This window comes from Hemiscyllium ocellatum, chromosome 5, assembly GCF_020745735.1.
Source record: "Hemiscyllium ocellatum isolate sHemOce1 chromosome 5, sHemOce1.pat.X.cur, whole genome shotgun sequence".
Lineage (NCBI taxonomy): Eukaryota > Metazoa > Chordata > Chondrichthyes > Orectolobiformes > Hemiscylliidae > Hemiscyllium > Hemiscyllium ocellatum.
The window spans coordinates 24661474-24682245 of record NC_083405.1 but is presented as its reverse complement, the minus strand read 5'-3'; the positions used below and the strand labels follow the sequence as shown (position 1 = coordinate 24682245).

The 20772-nt window shown below is 39.2% G+C and overlaps 1 protein-coding gene across 1 annotated transcript in view; it reads right to left on the bottom strand.

Annotated features, from left to right (window-relative positions):
- Positions 1-20772, bottom strand: part of kdsr (3-ketodihydrosphingosine reductase) — a 46340-nt gene that overhangs the window by 14281 nt on the left and 11287 nt on the right. Inside the window, exons 3-8 of the mRNA XM_060824584.1 lie at positions 15874-15930; positions 14249-14314; positions 13209-13304; positions 11006-11197; positions 9221-9304; positions 4207-4290 (exon numbers count right to left, since the gene is read on the bottom strand). Of these exons, the coding sequence (XP_060680567.1) occupies positions 4207-4290; positions 9221-9304; positions 11006-11197; positions 13209-13304; positions 14249-14314; positions 15874-15930 (579 nt within the window). The remainder of the gene's footprint in view (positions 1-4206; positions 4291-9220; positions 9305-11005; positions 11198-13208; positions 13305-14248; positions 14315-15873; positions 15931-20772) is intronic.

Genomic DNA, 20772 nt, shown 5'->3' with positions numbered 1-20772 from the left:
GGGATAGTCAACATGGCATTGTACATGGAAAATCATGTTTCGCAAACTTGATTGAGTTTTTTGAAGAAGTAACAAGGAGGATTGAGGAGGCCAGAGCAGTAGACATGATCTATATGGACGTCAGAGAGGCGTTCGACAAGGTTCCTCATGGGAGTCTGGTTAGCAAGGTTAGACCTCATGGAATACATGAGATAGAGAGCTAACCATTTGGATACAGAACTTGCTTCAAGGCAGTGGGTGGTGTTGGATGATTGCTTTTCAAACTGTGACCAATGGAGTGCCACAAGGATCAGAGCTGGGTCCACTGCTTTTTGTCATTTATGTAAATGATTTGGATGTAAACATAGGAGGTATAGATAGTAAATTGGCAGACGACACCAAAATTGGAGGTGCAATGGACAGCAAAGGTTACCTGAGAGTACAATGAGATCTTGATCAGATGGGCCAATGGGCTGAGGGAGTGGCAGATGGAGTTTAAATTTAGGTAAATGCAAGGTGCTGCATTTTGGAAAAACAAATCCGAGCAGGACTTATACACTTTATGGTAAGATCCAATTGAGTGTTGCTGAACAAAAAGAAACCTTGGAGTGCAGGTTCATCGCTCCTTGAAAGTAGAGCCACAGGCAGATAGAATAGTGAAGACAGCGTTTGGTATGCTTTCCTTTATTGGTCAGAGTTGGAAGGTCATGTTGTAGCTGTATAGGACATTGGTTAGACCAATATTGGAGTAGTGCATGCAATTCTGGTCTCCTTGGTCTTGGAAGAAGGTTGTGAAACTTGGAAGGGTTCAGAAAAGATTTACCAGGATGTTGCCGGGGAGGAGAGTTTGAACTATAAGGAAATGCTGAATGGGCTGGGGCTACTTTCCCTGGAGCATCAGAGGCTGAGGGGTGACCTTATAGAGGTTTATAAAATCAGGAGGGCATGAATAGTGTAAATAGACAATGTTTTCCTTGGCCGGGGGGTGCTATAAGAAGTAGAGGACATAGGTTTATGGTCAGAGGGGAAAGATATGAAAAGGGACCTAACAGGAAACCTTTTCATGCAGAGGATGCTGTGCATTTGGAAGGAGCTGCTAAAGGAAGTGAAGGAGGCAGGTACAATTATAGCATTTAAAAAGGCACCTGGATGGGTATATGAATAGGAAGGGTTTAGAGGGGTATGGGCTAAGTGCTGGCAAATGCAACTAGTTTAGGTTAGGATACCCGGTCGGCATGGACGAAGGACCAAAAGGCTCTGTTTCCATGCTGTACATCTCTATGACTCGATGAATAATTTACTGAATTCATTTTGGAATGTGGCAAGTAGGACTCCAGAGTTTTGAAGTCAAACTGGACTCAAAACATTAACATTGTCTTTCTCTTCACAGATGCAGCCAGACCGGAGTTTCTCCAGCATTTTGTTTGTTTCAGGTTTCCAGCATCTGAACTATTTCACTTTAGATTATAGTCTAGCAACATTGTGATTGCAGGAGAGTCCCAAATCTCCATTGCACTTTGCACGTAGAAGTATTTTGGAATTTCACTCTTGAAATGTTTGTTGGCTATGTCCTCAGTCCTAGTCTCAGTCAATTAGGTATTTTGTCGCTAACTTCCCTATTAGTCCTTAAACATTTAATAAAATATCGATGCCTCAACTTTCTAAATTCTAGAGAACGCAACACAAGATGCATAAAATATCTTTATATTTTAATTGTTGGGAATCAAGTATTATTCTGGTAAATGTACACACAGCAATCCCTCCAAACCCAGTATACTCTTCCTAAGCTTTAGTACCAGAACGGTGGCCAGTACCATGATGTTTAACCACAGTTTTGCATAGTCATAGTATAATATCTACACCCATATATTCCAGTCTTCTAGATACAAAGACCAGCATTCCATTGGCATTTTGATTATTTTCAGAATAATTCATGACATTTTAACAATGTTCAGATCCTCTGCCTTTTCTGAACAAGCTTTTCACCATTTAGAAAAAGTATCCTGTTCTATCATTTTTAGGTTCAAAATGAATTACTACAATTGCTTACATTGAAATCTATTTGCCACAATGCTAAATATTCACACAAAGCTTATCAATATCTCTTCATAATTTTACCTCTCCATCACACTGCTTACATAATTTCAGATCTAAGCTGTTAGAAAACTTAAATGATGGGACAGAAAGTCATAGACCCAAGTTGTCAATAAATATTGTAAACACATGTAGTCCCAACATTGGTTTCCTGCAGGAAACCATTCATTCTCTTCCACCAATTGAGTTCCTATCTATTATCCTATTCTGCCCGTATTACGCAGCCAACTTTTTAATGAGAGAATTCTTCAACACAGGAGTTTCAACAACAGTGCACACAATGCGAGGAACTTAATTATTTATTAATTTCCAATAGGCATTTGATATTCACTGGCATTCCCTTATCCACTACTTTATTATGACCCTTCAAAAATTCCCCATCACCTTTCATTTACCGATGTTAGATTTTATTAATTAGCTGAAAGCTAACAAGGTGTTCAAATATAATATCTTTAACTATAGACTCAGATAAGTAATTTCCAAGACACGTTACTGGTTTATAATTCCCTAGTTTCAGTGTTTCTCAAATAGCAGTATGCAAAACTTGCAACTATAAAGAGCCATTCGCAAATTGAGACAACTTCACGAAATGATAGTCAAGCGAACCTGTGAGATCAAAAGATGTCCAACATGCCATCACCTTTTCTGACATAAATACTGACAGTATTTTCTGCTCACTATCCTCATTTTCAGTGACAATATCAACATCAACTTCAGGGGTTTACATTACTCTGGCCAAGACTCTAATATAAATGACAATTGCAGTGTTGACTTTACTATTGCTTGAAATACTTTTTTCCATTTCTCTCTTCTGGGAGTTCATGTTATATTTTGTCATCCTTTGCAATCTTTGCATTTTACCAATCCACCAAGATTTTTAAAAATACAGCTATGTTGTCTCTCACCAGTCTTCCATTATTCTACTTTTGATCTCAGGCAAAGGGCTTCCCAAACACTGGGTTACAAGCCTAGTAGGGATTGGGCTTATGCCCGAAACATTGATTCTCCTGCTTCTCGGATGTTGCCTGACTTGCTGTGCTTTCCCAACACCACATACTCGACTCTGATCTCCAGCATCTGCAGTCCTCCCTTTAACATAGTAGGGCCCCAAAATGAGATCTTGGAGTTGCAAACCTCAAGACAACAATGGCTGTCATGGAGCTCAGACTGATTGCTGACAGCTGCGACGCTTCTTTAGTGTGTCTTTTTTGCCTCCTGGTGGGCATGACCTAACTGACAGCTCACTGTGGCCCGATTTGTGTTGTTGAGAAAAGCCTACACAAAATGCATTAGTTGTTTTCTGCCTATCTTTTCATTAACAATGCCATGATTTTGAGGTGTATGGTGTAGACAGGGGAGGGGAGGTGAGGTTGGGATTGACAGAAGGGAACGCTGAGCTTAACTCCTTTCATTCTCACCACTAAGTTTCCCACCCTCACTCATCACCACTTGTACTTAAGTTTTCAACTTGGCAAAAGTGAAGACTGCAGGTGCTGGAAACCAGAGTCTACATTAGAGTGGCGCTGGAAAAGCACAGCAAGTCAGGCAGCATCCGATGAGCAGGGAAATTGACGTTTTGGGCAAAAGCCCTTCATCAGAAAGAGGTCAGAGACAAGCATGTAGTTCACCTCCTGACTCCCCAAAACCTGAGCTCCAGCCCCTCTCATTTCTCTCTCCACCTCCATGGTTCCCAGCCTCATTACTGATGAAGGTCTTTTGCCTGAAACGTTGATTTTCCTGCTCCTCGGATGCTGCCTGACCTGCTGTGCTTTTCCAGCACCACTCTATTCTAGATTCCACTTACGTTTTCAGCTAGTTTCTCTCAATGGTAGGCATTAAAATGGGGCCATGCCAAGAAAAGGTTTGAGAAGCATTGCCTGGAGATTGTCACATTGCTTTTTGAACAATTCCCACTGATTGTCATTTTAGGCATCAACAGATTAGCCCTGTTTATGGTGGATACAGTCTCAGTGCACTGAAGACAGCCCTATCTAGATCTAGAATCTTGGCAGCAGGAGACCTGGCTACTTCACAGTTCTCCTGAAGACAAAACTTTTCAAATAGCATGTGCAGAATCTGTGAATAAAATTTACAACATACATAAATTTTTCAAGCTTTCAGTTTGACACTTACCACAGCATCTTTCACAATGATTTTTGCCACTTGGTCTGGCTGGCATAGTCCTGATGTTTCAGAAATCAATTTGGTCTCTAAAGGCTACAAAAAGAACATCTCAATTCAGGTGTCAATTTTGAAGGAAATGAGAGCAAAATAATGATTAAGGAATTAACATTTCTCTATGCCATAGCTGGCAATACGTCACCACCTTAGAGGATACTTGAGAAGGGGCAATTAGTGCTCACCTAGCCAACTTTGCCCAAATTCTGTGAATGTTTAAATTAGATAATAGGCTTAAATTAAGCGTTTGACAAATGTACTGTTTTTTGAGAACAGAATCAGATGAATAGAGGAGAGAGAATAAGTGTATTTGGATTTTCAAGAAGTTGTTTTAATAAAGTACCACATAAAAGGTTATCGTGCAAAATTAAAGTACATGGAATAGTGGTAATTCTTAATTCATGCTAGATATTAAGTAGCAGACAGAAAATAACAGTAAATGGGTCATTTTCAGAGTAGAAGGCAGTGACAAGTGGAATAGGGCAGGGATCAGTGCATCCAGCTGTTTCAAATGTAATATTGTTAAGTTTGCTGATGACACAAAACTAGGTGAAATTGAGAGTGAAGAGGATGTAAAGATGCTTTATGGGAACTTAGACAGATGGAATTGGCAAGTGCATGACAGATGCAGCATAGTATGAATGAACGTGAAGTCTGGCAGTACTTCTACAGGAGTGGATATATATTATTTAAATGGTATTAGTTTGGGAAATATGTTCAAAAGGACCTGGGTGTCCTTGTACATTGGTTGTTAAAGCAAGCATACAGGTGCAGTAAGCAGCTAGGAAGACAAACTGTATGCAGATCTTCATGCAAGAGGCTTTGAGGACTGGGATAAGAATGTCTGACTGCAGCTGGACAGGGCCTTAGGTGAGACCTCACCTGATGTATTGTGCACAGTTTTAGTTTCCCAAAAAAAGATGTATTTACTATAGAGAGCATCAGTGAAGACTCACCAGACTAATTCCTGGGATGAAAGATTATCAATTGGGAAGAGATTGAGTCAACTGTGCACATATTCACTGGAGTTTGGACAAATGAGGGGGATCTCTCAAACAAAATTCTGATAGGGTTGGACAGACTGGACATGTGTTATGTTCCCTGGTCAAGGAAAGTTTTTCTTTACACCCCCAACCAGAAAGTCAACGTCTCAGATAGGTGCCAGGCCATTTCAGAATACAATGCAGTGAGCTTTCCTCTCTCAGAAGGTGGTGAATCTGTGAAATTGTGTAGGGGTGATGGCCTTGTGATATTATCCCGGACTATTAATTCAGAAACTCAACTAATGTTCTGGGGACCTGGGTTTGAATGCCACCACAGCAGATGGTGGAATTTGAATGCCACAAAAAAAAAATCAAGAATTAAGTATTTACTGATGACCACAAAATCATTTCCAGAAAAGCCCATCTGGTTTACTCATGTCCTTCAGAGAAGGAAATCCGCCATCCTCACCTGGCCTACATGGGACTCCTGATGCACAGAAATATGGTTGACTCAATTGCCCTCTGAAATGGCCTAGGAAGCCATTCAGTTGTACCAATCACTACAAAGCCTCAAAGAAATGAAACTGGATGGATCACATGGAGTCGACCTAAGCATTGGAAAAGACAACGGCAGAAATGTTCCTGTTGATCCTGCAAAGTCCTCCTTATTAATATCTGGGGCCTAGCACCAAACCTGGGAGAGCTGTCCCACAGACGAGTCAAGCAACAGCCCGATGTAGTCATACACATGGAACCATGCCTTACAATACTCCAGACACCACCATCCCTGAATATATATCTTGTCCCACCTGCAAGACAGACCTGGCATAAGTGACAGCACAGAAGTACACAGTCAGGAGGGATTCCCCAGGGAAAGTTCAACACTGACTCCAGCCCCCATGAAATCACATGGCTTCAGGTTAAACAGGGACAAGGAAATCTCCTGCTAATTACAATGTACCCTTTTCCCTCAATTAGTACTCCTCCATGTTGACCAACATTTGGAGGAAGACCAGAAGATGGCAAGATCACAAAATGTACTCTGGGTGGGAGATTTTAATGTCTACCACCAAGAGTAGCTCAGCAACAGCACTACATCAAGCTGATCAGGTCCTAAAGGACATAACTGCTAGACTGGGTCTGCAGCAGGTGGTGAGGGAACCAAACAGGGAAAAACATAGTTGATCTCATCCTTACCAATCTGCCAGCTACAGATGCATCGGTCCATAACAGTATCAGTAAGAGCGACCACTGCATAGTCCTTGTGGAGACTAAGTCTTGCCTGAGAATAACCTCTATCATTGTATTGTGTGGCACTATCACACTGCGAAATGGGATAGACTTTGAATAGATTTAGCAATTCAAGACTGGGCATCTATGAGGCGCTGTGGGCCATCAACAGCAGAATTGTACTCCATACAATCTATAAACTCATGGCCTGGCATGTTCCCACACTGGTTCAATGGACTGTGCAGGAGGATATGCCAGGAGCAGCACCAGACACACCTGAAAATGAGGGGGTGGGGCCAAACAGGACTACTTGCCTGATAAGCAGTAAGTAATAGAGCAAAGCGATCCCACAAACGAATATGATCTAAGCTGCAGACCTGCCATATCCAGTCATGAATGATGATGCATGATTAAGCAACTCACTGGAAGAGGAGGCTCCACAAATATCCCCAAAGATGCAACAACCCAGCACAACAGCACAAGAGAGAAGGCTGAAGTTTTAACAGCAACCTTCAGCCAGAAATATCGAGTGGATGCTCTATCTCGGCCTCATCCAGTGATCCCCAGCATTACAGATACCAATTTTCAGCAAATTCGATTCACTCCACGTGGTATCAAACAAACAGTTGGAGACACTGGATAACGCAAAGGCTACGGGCCCTGACAACATTCTGCTGATAGTAATGAAGACTGGTGCTACAGAACTTGCTCTCCCCTAGCCAAACTGCTCCAGTACAGTCACAACACTGGCATCGACCCAACAATATGGAAAATTGCTCAGGTATATCATGTAGATAAAAAGCAAGACAAATCCAAGCCAGCTAGATACCACCCCATCAGACTATTATCAATCATCAGTAAAGTGACAGAAAGTGTCATCAACACTACTTTCACACAGCACCTGTTCAGCAATAACCTGCTCACTGACGCCCAGTTTGGGTTCTGCCACAGCCACTCAGCTCCTGACCTCATTACTGCCTTGATTCAAAAACAGACAAATTGACAAGAAGTGTTCCACAGGAGGGGAGGGTGACAACCCTTGACATTAAGGCTGCATTTGACTGAACATGCCATCAAGGAGCTCCAACAAAACTGGAATCAATGGGTATCTGGGGCAAATTCCCTGGTGGTTGGAATTATACCTGACACGTAGGAAAACGGACATGGTTGTTGTAGGTCAGTCATCTCAGCTTCAGAATATTTCTGCAGAAGTTCCTCAGGGTAGTATCCTAGGTCCAATCATCTTCAGCTCTTTATCAATGACCTTCCTCTATGATAATGTCAGAAGTTGGGAAATTCAACAATGATTGCACAATGTTCAGCAATATTTGCAACTCCTCAGATACTAAAGCAGTCCATATTCAAATGTAACGAAATCTGGACAATATCCAGGCTTGCGCTGATATGTGGGAAATAACACATGCACAACATAAATGCCAGGCTATGATGACCACCAATAAGAGACAATCTAACCATGAGCCCTCCACATTCAATGGTGTTACCACCACTATCAGCATCCTGAAAGTTATTATGGACCAGAAACTCAACTGGTCTTACCACAAAAACACAGTGGCTGACAAAAGCAGATCAAAGGCTAGGAATACTGTGGTAACTCATCTCCTGACTGCCACCTACATGTCAGGACTGTGATGGAATGCTCCCCTTGCTTGGATGAGTGCAGCTCAAACACCACACAAGAAGCTTGACATCAGCCAGGACAGAGCATCGGCTTGATTGACACCACACCCACTAGCATCCACTCTTTCCACCACCGATGTTCAGTAGCAGCAGTGTGTAACACTGCAGGAATTTTTAAAAATCCTCAAACAGCAACTTCAAAACCCAGGATCACTTCCATCTAGAAGGACATGGGCAGCAGATATGTGGCACCACCACCTTAAAAAGTTACCCTCCAAACTACTCACTGTCCTAACCTGGAAATATATAGTCATTCCTTCACTATCGCTGAGTCAAAACCATAGGATTTCTTCCCTCGTGACATTGTAGATGGATTGCCGAAGTTCATGACGACAGTTCACCACCACCTCCTCAAGGGAAACTATGGATGGGCAATAAACATTGGCCAGCGAGCGATGCCCACATTCCACACAGAAGAATAAACTAAAAGCAGCCTCAGCAGGATGTTGTGGCCAAGTCAGCAAGTAATTAAGAAATTGATTGACATCTTTAGTTTGGAGAAATCTAAGTGGTGGATAGCAAGAGAATGGTGCTGAAAGAGAGGATCATGTTCAAAAGTGGACGGAGACCAATGAGCTGAATAGTTTACTCTTGCTGTATGTGTCTGACACAGGCTCTGCTGAATTCTACGCAATTGAAATTTACAGCAAACAGCTCATCGTTTGTATAAAATACATAAATATGAATTAAATGCTTGTGCTTGTAGGAGTGAAGATTTACAGAACTCTTGGCATGCCCTCAAAAAGGGCTTATATTATGTATGGCCCATCAGCAACTGTAAATCTGTAAAATAAGCAATAGCTTTTTTAGCATTAGACAATCTTGCAAGTTTGGTGAAGGGTTTTCACTTTCCTCAGTATTGAACTATGGAAAAATGACTTAAAACCTTTATTTACATTTTCAATAACTTACATCTTTCATTATTTGAGAAAAAGTAAAAGGAAAATATAGTACAGGAATTACTAGATTGAGGCAAAGGAAATGCAAACAGAACTGTACCTCAAATTGGCATCATAAAACATAAAATGACAGTTTCTTTAAAAAATAAATCTCATTACCTTGACTTTATTCTCTTCTTGAAACCCAGGTGTGTCTGTGTCAGGAGGATAAGCAACTGTGATGTAGATATTATATGGCTTCACCTATAAAACAAAGTAGTAAAGATTGGGGAAAATAATTGACAAAGCACTGCAGAATCAATTCTAAAATGTTTAATATCAAACTCTAATAAGCACGTGAAGGATGGAAAAAGGACTAGAGTAAATTATATTATAATCCCCATGGGGAAAAAAAAACTGGGCTTCTTGAGAGTTAAGGACTCACATTCCCAAACTAAGGCCCATAACAGCAGTCAAATACAAATCCTCTTATCCCTCCAGCTTGTTTTGGATTAACTGCATCAAATGGCCCAAGTCCTCAAAGCTGGAGGAGAGGAGAAAAGAAAAATCAAGAGTTGCTACTCTCAAATCAATGACAGTTGCATCGTAGGTAAGCACTGCGAGTAAATTTGTGCAAATGAATGACAGAGTCTCTCATCGTGTTGACCTTCACTTCATGCCTACTTACTCACGTGACAAAGGCAAAAATAAAGACAATGGGCTGGAAGTGGCATAAACTTTGACAGTGAACCATCTGCATTTGCCATCATTATCCCTACAAATATGAATGCAATATCAGGGTTTAACGTAAATGAGAACTTAAGCACAATTGTGAAGTACCAGTGTGTTATTCAATACTCTACGCAGAACTATTTTACTAAAAAAGAAATCTCCCAATAGAGATGCTCACAACAAAAAATATTAGAATTTGTATGATCAGCTCCATTAATTATTGATTAGTTGTGTGATTAATATTTGACGTGGGGGCAGGCAGTGTTTTCCGGCTCATTTAATAGTTATGGCTCTATTTGTACAACTGATGAGATTACATGCCACAATTTAACTATATTTAACTTAATCAAAATAAAATTTAAAATTAAAGCAAAAAAGTAAATGGAGATTAACTATATTTGAAGGCTTTTAATTTTAAAATTGTGAAAAATAAAAATTAAATTCATCTATGAAATATCAAAATACTTTGACATTTGTATGATATTTTAAAAGAAAAATGTCCAATAACTATACATACATCATTTAAAAACATTTCAATCTCAATTTTTTGTTACCTTCCTGTTGAAGTGCCATCTGCTAACATAATAGGGAAACACTGCCAACAAATACAGATGTTCCACGGGAAATCTTTACTGTATTTTTAAAATGGGGTGCAATCTCATCTATGTGCATAATTGTAAACAGAATCTTACCTACTTATTTCAAGATTTAAAAAAACATACCCATCTGTCAAATTGGGTTTTACCATTGCTGCATTAAAAGCCTTTTTTTCTTATTTTTGACTCTCACCATTTTAGCTCAAATAAGCCAGCAACAATCCTTGGACTATGTCCAAGTCACCACTTACTATCTTCTGTGGATGCACAGAACAGCCTGCAAAACTTTGCCAAAAGCTAGAGCCTTCCATTTCCACATACCCCTGATTATTCCAATTCTCTCAAGAGAAGCTGCAAATAAGATTTATCTGAACCTTTGAAGGCAGGCCAGAAATTGAAAAGAATTTTGTATTCAAAACTGTGGCCTGGGAAAAGGTTACCCATATTGTCCAATCTCACTCCAGAAATTGGGGCCAAAAAATATCTGCTAATTAAAACAAAATTATTTTTGGCAGCATTAATCCTGGTCCAACAAAAACCCCAAAATTAAAGTAAATACTAATTTGTTGTACCTCTAGATAGAAAACACAAAAGTACTAAAAGATGTAATACAAACAGAAAATTGAAACACACACACCTCCATTTGTAAAGATTCAGCTAATCCACGCAAAGCAAATTTGGACGGCGAATAAGCTGTGTAACCAAATAAGCCCAGTTGACCTGCCTGGGATGACACAAACACGATCCTCCCCATTCTCCTTTCCTTCATGGTATGAATGACTGCCCGAGTAGGATAAACACTACCCAGATAATTGATCTCCATTAACCTCTGGGAAAATGATAAGTAGCACTGATGAAAATAGTCATTTAAATTGCCCAGATACATTTAAAATACCAAATGACGTAATACTTCATTTGCGTAAACATAGATTTGTCAACAGTTTATACTGAGATGGGATTTTGAAACCAAAAATACATCAATTCTTGAAATTCTGCAGTTTTGAATGTTAAGACACTTTCAGTTTAATAAAATGCATGATGTTTCAGACATAAGTCCTAAAGAAGGGCTTACGTGCGAAACATGGATACTCTTGCTTCTCGAATGCTGCCTGACCTGCTGGAAAGTCACAGCATCACACTCTCAAAGATATGGATGGCTCTCAAGAATTCATGTACCAACATAAAATGTTATTACTACTGACATTTCTATTGCCATCATCATAACCACACTCCACGTGCTGTAGAGGTACCCAGCATGAACAACACTTGAACTTTCATATGACTTCTAGTAAACATTTACAGTTTTAATGATTTTTTGGCGTAACATTAACTTTGAGAAACGTTTTCGTAGGTATGAAGTTGACATGTTTTTGCGTGTATCACTTATGACATGATGGATAATACCATTGTTCTGTGTGCAGGTGATCTCAAAACAAAATAAATCAAAAATAAATTCTTGACTGGGCCATCCAAAATGCTCAAAAATGAAACCTGCACAGTCCATAGCAGTCTCCCCATGTCAGAGGGAGTACTGGCAGTTCACTTCCATCCTTCATACATTAAGAAAAGAAGAGAAGCAAAAGCAGCTTGCTTCACTTCTGATAGACCTGGCAAATAGGACAGACTTTCATCAGTCTGGGTGGATTGAAAGCCAGGTGCAAAACAGAAACTTTGCAATGCATTGCAAATCTTCAAAAGTGTGAAGTTAACTTTTGAAGTGAAATTAATTTATTTTAATTACAGTTTGGATTTGAACAGTCATCTATTGAAAGATGGTTGAAAATTACTTCGCGTTAACTCAGGGATTGTGCAAGAAAAACCGCTGCACGTTTAGATTTTACAAAAGAAAACGTGACAATCAAGTCATAATCAAGGACAGTTAATAGAACATTCAATATTATTTAAATATTTTCTTTGTTGCATTCAACTTTTGAAGGATTCAATCTAAAATAAACTACTGCATCACAAACAATGAAAGTATGCAAGGTGAAATCTTTCAATTCAGAACAGTGAAATGATACAAACTAATGCCAGGAGGAAGTCGGAATAAGGCATAAACATCAAACATTATTTTAAAATCAATTTCAATCAGTGTTTTGTGCTTTAGAAAAATTGTGTTATTCTGTACCAACATACAATATAGTAAAAAAAACTAATTAAGCAGAAAACAAAAAGAACTGAACAAAAGCAGAAATTGATGGAGAAACTCAGTAGGTCTGGTGGCACCTGTGGAGAGAAAGCAGAGTTAACATTTCAAATGCAGTACCCCTTCTTCTGAAGGTGGGTCCCTGGACTCAAAAATTTAACTCTGCTTTCTCTCCACAGATGCTGCCAGACCGGAGTTGCTCCAGCAATTTCTGTTTTTGATACTAATTACAGCCTCTTTGTTAACACAATACTTCTTTGAAAACTTAAAATTTGTCATTCCAATTTTCATATTAAAATCATTGACCAATATATGAATCAACATGTGCACAAAATGTTTCTTCTTAGATAAATTACTTGATAACCAGCCCTTTTCTTACTTCAGTCACTGAAAATTCCAGACACATGCTCAGAGTCAGATGTTTATGAAATGACAGTTAAAAAAAGGAGAGAGAATGTGCTGCTGAGCGCCAAAATAATTTTGGCAATAAAATAGATTTTCTTTTAAAGAAAGTATTTTAAAAATTCCTGGGTGATAAACAATTTTCCACTTTACCAGAGAAAACACACTGAAGAATTCAAAAGACATTGCCTGTCCAGTTCATTCGTCAAGTAGAATACAATTTATCGTAGATGCTCCAAGAAATTGTTCAATCTCAGAAAATAATTTAAGTCTAATCATGCAAATTACTCACTCCAAAAAAGTCAATGTCAATATCTTCAAATTTTGCCGCAACAGATATGCCAGCACAGTTTACAAGCATATCAACTGGACCCAGCTTCTCCTGTGCCTAGAATGACAGGTAAAGATTAATAAATTAATGATTCAGTACAAAATATTTGGTGAAGAAAAGGGACAGATTTCTGTTTATTTGATTTACTTAAAGCTCATTTCAAATAGCAGATGGAATTGAATCCAGGAAATGTAAGTTGCCGCACTTCAGGAGATTAAATGTTAAGGAAAAGTATACAGTTAATGGCAGGACTCTGAACAGCATTGATGGACAAATTGGGCACAACATTACAGGCCGATGAGCCCACTTCTATACAGTACAGTTCTATCCAAGTGTTCTCTGAGCAAAATAATTTGAAATGTGCATAAAACAGGGAAGAGAGAATTATTGATGTACAATAAACAGTAAATAAAAATGCGTGTACAAAAAGAGATTTACATTCAATTTTCATTTGTCCCAGCAAATTAAGCTTATTTCAAAGGAATAACACAAAAAATTAGTGTAGAAATTTTGAATTTCTTTTCCTGGAATGGTGAAGATATCAATTTCCATCTTAAGCTCCTGTTAATAAACTCCAAGTTTTAATCAAAAACACTGGTTTTATGTGGGATTCAATTGTTTGTGGCAATCTTCGACAATTCCACTTTAACTTGTGATAATGATTAAGTCAGACTCCATTATTATACATTGGATTAGATTTTCTGGAATGTGTCCAGTATGTGTGTTGCAGAATTCCACTCTTTCTGTAAATCATGAAGATTAGCACTCAGTTGGTGTCTTCCAACAATATAACATTTTTTCTTTCTATCTGCTCATCAACAAAGTAAAGAATCAATAAATAAGAGGTGTGTGTCAGTCAACATATTTAGAGTACAGGTCTACTGCAGCAACAAAAGCAGCACTTCTTTAACCAATCTTATTCAGCAAAAACAAAGATATACATGGGATCCAATATATTGAACGGCATGCTTAGCATGCTCATTTTAAAAAAGCAAACTTACTTGTTTAATCACGCTTTGCACTTGTCCATAGTCTTTTGAAACATCAACAGATATACACAATACTACCTGTGAAACCAATCAGAAGACATTCTCTCAAACATATACGTTGTAAACAAATACAGGTTGTTCTGCTATAATGCACGTTTCGTTAACGTGGATTTGCTGTAACACAATTGACAAGTTGAGGACACTTTCTAAAGTGTGATCTTTTAAAACACGTGTTGGCAGCAAGGCGATTACATTGCAGAGATTTTTAAGTGCTGTTTCTAAAGTGTGATTTGTTCTATAACGCGAGATTGCATAAGAACACAATCATTGTGTAATAAAAGAGGGAGAGGCTGAATAGGCTAGGGCTGTTTTCCCTTGAGTGTTGGAAGCTGCAGGGTGACCTTACAGACGTTTGTAAAATCATGAGGGGCATGGATGGGGTCAACAGCAAGGTCTTTTCCCAGAAAGTGGCGGGGGGGGGGAGAAGAGAGAAGAGAGTCCAAAACAAGAGGGCATAGGTTTAGGGTCAGAGGGGAAAGATTTAAAATGGACCCAAAGGGCAACTTTTTCACGTAGAGCATGGTGCATGTAAGGAATTAGTTCTCAGAGGAAGTGTTGGAGGCGGGTACAAATACAACATTTAAAAGGGTATAGGAATAGGGACGGTTTAGAAGGATACGTTTTAAGTGCTGGCAAATGGGACAAGATTCCTTTAGGATATTTGTTTGGCATGGACGAGTTGGACTGAAGGGTCTGTTTTTGTGCTGTACATCTCTATGACTAACTACCTGCAGCACAAAAATCTATGATACAAACTAAACTCTATGCAAGAACGAAATCAACCAAAATATTTTTTTAAAAACAGGCGACTACATTAATGAAATTAACTGCACTAAGGCAAGTGGTAGAGACAGGAGGGAGACTAAGAGCACCAGAAATGAAGACAAACGGTAAGAAAGCCTAAGGTCAGATAAACATGGTGGGAGGAAAGGCAGAGATGCAAGTGAGCAGTAGAAATACAAGAGAGAGTGAAACAGTATGCACAGAGAGGTAACATTTGTTGGGGGTGGGGAAAAGCCACTCCTGCTCAATTACAGATGGTCTCCCTCAAGGGAATGTGGAATATGGAAAGGAGGCAAAAGCATAAACGGTACACCATTTCTCAACAAGAAAAACAAAAATAAAGTGCAATACTGATTGTATATTTAAAAGGTTCTCATCAATATGCCCAGTAATTTACAGGTGAATATGCAACACTTATAATTATTCAGGCCTTTACACGTGATAATACCCTGTAGAACTAAAAACTATGAACCATTCTGATAGAAACACTGATGCTATGGAAGCTTAATACTTCACTAGCTTCAAGATCAGTCTTTAGAAACTGTGGCCGACATTGTTGGTGAAAAACAGAACTGTTTATCATATATGCAGAGTTGTACAATTTACCCTGCCAAAACGAAAGCTTTCTCATTCCCCTACCACAAACAAACTGTTCTTTTAATAAAATGTCAGTGAACAAAGAAGTGACTTAGAAATACAATGATTGCATTTAAATTACAAGAGTTTCACACTCAAAACATTGAAAATGCTCTAGTATGCAGCAGTTACAATGCTTATTCGTTTTCTACGCCCACCTGTTTATCATTAATGGAATGCTTCTCAATTTCCTTCTTTGCCCGCAGCAGTTTGCCCTGGAAAACAAAAAGAAAGTTGAAAATGCAGAAATATTTTCAGACTGCCAATTTTGGAAATTCATCATGGCACATTCTAAAGTCTATGACTAAGTTTAAAAAAATGAACTGTTCACCAAACTTCAGGTGATTCAGTGTGTCACTGTTTGAATTTGCAAAGTTTACTGAGCAATGTTTGGATAATTTACAATTCAAGAAGCATTTTGAGATTGCTTTGCATTTTTCCAAAGCATCTTTCAAAGGTGCAACAATTAAAAAGTAAATATTCATGAGATAAAGAATGTTTCCTACAATAGCTCTACGTTGAATGACAAATCAAAATACTTAACTGTAAAGAATCATTTTTATTATTTACAACTCTTTCAAAAAACCTAAACCTCTCTCCCATTGAAGTTCTTACGCTGACACCCAACTCAGAAACAGAGCAGGGAGTACAAGTTCCTAACGAGTACAGAGGAACCTCGACTATCCAAATATCAATTATCTGAATATTAGATTATCCGAAAGGGATCTCAAGGTCCCGATAGAAATGTTACATCAAAAGAGCCGTTTCAACCCTGATCACATCTTTTGTTTACAAACACAATGATTTAAAAATGAACTCGGCTCACTAAAATGCTGCTGAGAACAGTCCTGGACAATCCAGACAATGTCCTGAAATGACCTCCCGCCCTCTCACTTTCCCTGGAGTTCTACACAGGAATGAACCCTAAACCCCCCTTCCCCCCTTCCCCAGAATCTCACATGGGTGGGGGGGGGGGGGTGTTGGGGCGGAGTGGCAGGGTGGGAGTGGGCTGGGTTGGAGCAGAAAGTTGGGGGAGGCTTGAGGGTAGACATTTGGGATGAGCGTGGGGCAGGGTGGGAGTGGACAGAATTGGGGCGGGAGGGAGTGAGCGGACAGGGTGGGGGCAGGCAGAGGCTGGGTCTTGCCGACTGTGCTGCTGCCTAGGCTCTTGAATGGGGAGCAGACTTCACAAAACTCCAAGCCCAAGAAGAAATCAATTAACTGAATAATCAATTATCCGAATGAAACAGCACCCACCCATCGCGTGAGGCTCCGCTGTACATGCAAAGGAAAAGTTGAAGGGATTCTTGCTCAGCCATTAATTTTCACACAAGTTTTAAAAACTGGAATAGTTACCAAATAGTAATGATGAAATATCTTCCGTATTCTTGCATTCAATTCCTCTCACAAAACATTGTTAGCTCTCCGAATTACTTTCCGTACCTCCACTCTAAAAATTGTGATTCATGCATTAGGATTGCCAGATTCTTTCAGCATTTCGGAGCCTTGCAACCTGTCACCATTTAGATAACCTGCTTTCTTCTTATTCTTTAGGCCAAAATGAACAATTGCACACTTTCCTGAATTATACTCAATTTTCTGGATCTTTTCTTTAGCCACTCACTTAAATCTATTTATTTACATTTATAGGCTACTTGCATCAGCTTGACAATTCAATCTCCTATCTACCTTTGTGTCACCAGCAAACATAGCGACCATACCTTCAGTCCCTTCACCATCATTTATATAAATTTTAAAAAGAGTTGAAGTCCCAGCATCATCCAGTAGCACACCACTCATGACAAACTACCAGCCTGAAAATGATCTATTCCTAATCTTCAACTGGCTAGCAGAAAGCAATCTTCTACCCGTGCCAATATGTTTCACCTAACACCATGACCTTTTATTTTCCACACTAACCTTTGTTGCATCTTATCAAACATCTTCTGGAAATGTAAGCACAATACATCCAATGGTTCCTTTTATCTATAGCACAAGTTGTTTCTCCAATAAATTAGTTAGATACGATTGCTTTCTGACAAAAACTATGCTGGCTCTATCTTGTTACTCTGAACTTATCCAAGTGCCTTTGCTTTCTGCCTCCCTCATGTTTTCAATTAAAAGAGTTTGGAATGTAGATAATCAATCTAAAAGTAACCTTTCCCAAATTTAACGAGTTTTGGAAAATTTAAACCACACATCAACTATCTCACTGGCTACTTATTTTAAATTCTAGCATGAAATCCATCAGGGCCAAGGCATGTGTCAACTCGCAATTCAACAATTTACTTAGTACTACTTCCCTACGAACTGCAATTTTCTTGAGTACCTCCCTCCCTTTCAATTCCTGATTTATAGCTATTACAGGGATGTTAACGGTCTCCTCTCTAGTGACTAGATTAGATTAGATTACTTACAGTGTGGAAACAGGCCCATCGGCCCAACAAGTCCACACCGACCCGCCGAAGCGCAACCCACCCATACCCCTACATTACCCCTTACCTAACACTATGGGCAATTTAGCATGGCCAATTCACCTGACCCGCACATCTTTGGACTGTGGGAGGAAACTGGAGCACCCGGAGGAAACCCACGCAGACACGGGGAGAACGTGCAAACTCCACACAGTCAGTCGCCTGAGTCGGGAATTGAACCCGGGTCTCGGGCACTGTGAGGCAGCAGTGCTAACCACTGTGCCACCGTGCCGCCCACTAGTGATGCAAACCATTTGTTTGCTTCATCTGTCGTCTCTTTATCCAACATTATTAATGCCTCAGCTCAACAATTACTCTTCAATGCTTTGCCTCGTCTTCTCTTTGGTTAAGCGGTCAGGGAGGGAATTCCAGAACTCAATTTTAAATGTACAGTTAGGATAATAGGCAATGATGGAGTGAAGGATAAGAGAAGACAATTGGCTAAAACAGAGTGCTGAGATCGGGTGAGGATAATGCCATGGAGTGATTGAAATAAAAAAGGAAGAAAAAAAACTGAAGAGCATCTGGGCTTGGAAACAATTTTAGTCAGTGGGTACAGAGGAGCAAAAATAAATAGGACTTTGTGCAAGTTGATATTGATGGAGGATTTTTGGTAAAGAATTTCTGAAAGGAGAAGGGGACCATTATTTTGTGGTTGTTCCTAAAAGTCTAGGATTTAAAAAGTTACTTAAATTCAGCATTTCGTTGCTTTTGATGAATCATGCTATACATGCTTTTCTCCTCAGAAAAGAATATCAGCTTCAGTTCAAGATATTGTTGAGAAGTCACAAGACAGTATAGTCACTAAGACAAATATGCCTTTTGTGATTTGGAGATGCCGGTGTTGGACTGGGATGTATACAGTTAAAAATCACACAACACCAGGTTATAGTCTAACAGGTTTAATTGGAAGCACACTACCTTTCGGAGCGACGCCCCTTCATCAGGTGATTGTGGAGGTCTCGATTGTAACACAGAATTTAAAGCAAAAATTTGCAGTATGATGTAACTGAAATTATACACTGAAAAACTGATTGTCTGTTAAGCCTTTCATCTGTTAGAATGCAGTGATAGTTTCACTTGTTTCATGTGTAAATCACAAAACCCTTCTTTTTAAAGTTGCATTCTCGGGTTAGCTGCTAACAATGGTGATAGCTAGACAATATGTTGAAGGTGTTGGCCCCATTTCCTGTTCCTTGGATGCTGCCTGACCTGCTGCGCTTTAACCAGCAACACATTTTCACCCCTGTGTTCTGTGTCTATGACCTGATGTTTAGATTGATTCTAATCTAATAAGTGAGATAAGTGTTTTACATAAATTCCTGCAGTTTTTGAGCACAGAGTTCTACATGAATATATGCAGTTTTTGAGCAAAGTGCAATGTAACACTGCAATAAAAATTCACCCCACAAAATGTGTGCGCATGTGGGTCTGTGTCTGGGGTGGGGGTTGTGTAGGAATTATGTAAAACACTTATCTCACTTATTAGATTAGAATCAATCTAAACATCAGGTCATAGACAGAACACACGGGGCCAACACCTTCAACATATTGTCTAGCTATCACCATTGTTAGCAGCTAACCCGAGAATGCAACCTTAAAAAGAAGGGTTTTGTGATTTACACATGAAACAAGTGAAACTATCACTGCATTCTAACAGATGAAAGGCTTAACAGACAGTTTTTCAGTGTATAATTTCAGTTACATCATACTGCAAATTTTTGCTTTAAATTCTGTGTTACAATCGAGACCTCCACAATCACCTGATGAAGGAGCGTCGCTCCAAAAGCTAGTGTGCTTCCAATTAAACCTGTTGGACTATAACCTGGTGTTGTGTGATTTTTAACTATGCCTTCTGTGAGTTGAGAGACTGTGACAGCATGTGTGTCTGTGATTAGCTGACAGGTGCAGAGAGTGCTGAGAACTGATCATGTGTAACAATCAGCTAGTGATAGTGTTCTGATGTTAAGGCAACTGGATTTGAATTTAACCAATTAATTTATGCCCAGGATACCAAAAAAAAAGAATTTGAATTTTATTGTATTGACAAAATTGGACCAATGAGAGGATATGATGCTGGGGATATAAAAGGAAGGGCATTTTGAAAATGAGTCAGAGCCAACTGCCATCCAAAAAAAAATCTCAGAAGGCATCATCTATTAAAGGTATCAAGAAATTGTATACAGACAGTCTCAGAAAAAAAGTTAAGATGATGGTCCAGGAAGAAGACAGCAGAATCAGAACGATGGAAGGAAGACAGCATAAGAGACTGTATGGATTTTTAAGAGATTAAGTTGATTTAATGTTTAATAATTGTGAGATTAGAGGAACATTTTAAGAGAGTCAGGGTCAGTTGTGATTAGGTAAGGAAAAAAAGGGGACTCAGGTTTGTTACGTGTTTGTTTACTGTTCAAAAAGTTAGGAAAATAAATTGTTTTTTTATTAAATAGTGGAAATCAGGAAATCACATCCATTTTTAGTAGATTGAGGGGCAAGCTTTTCTGGGTGTTTTAGCTTTAATTAGCAGAGGGGTTCGAGCTCTATAACAATCTGTTCAGTAACTTGAAAATAGACCCTGCATAT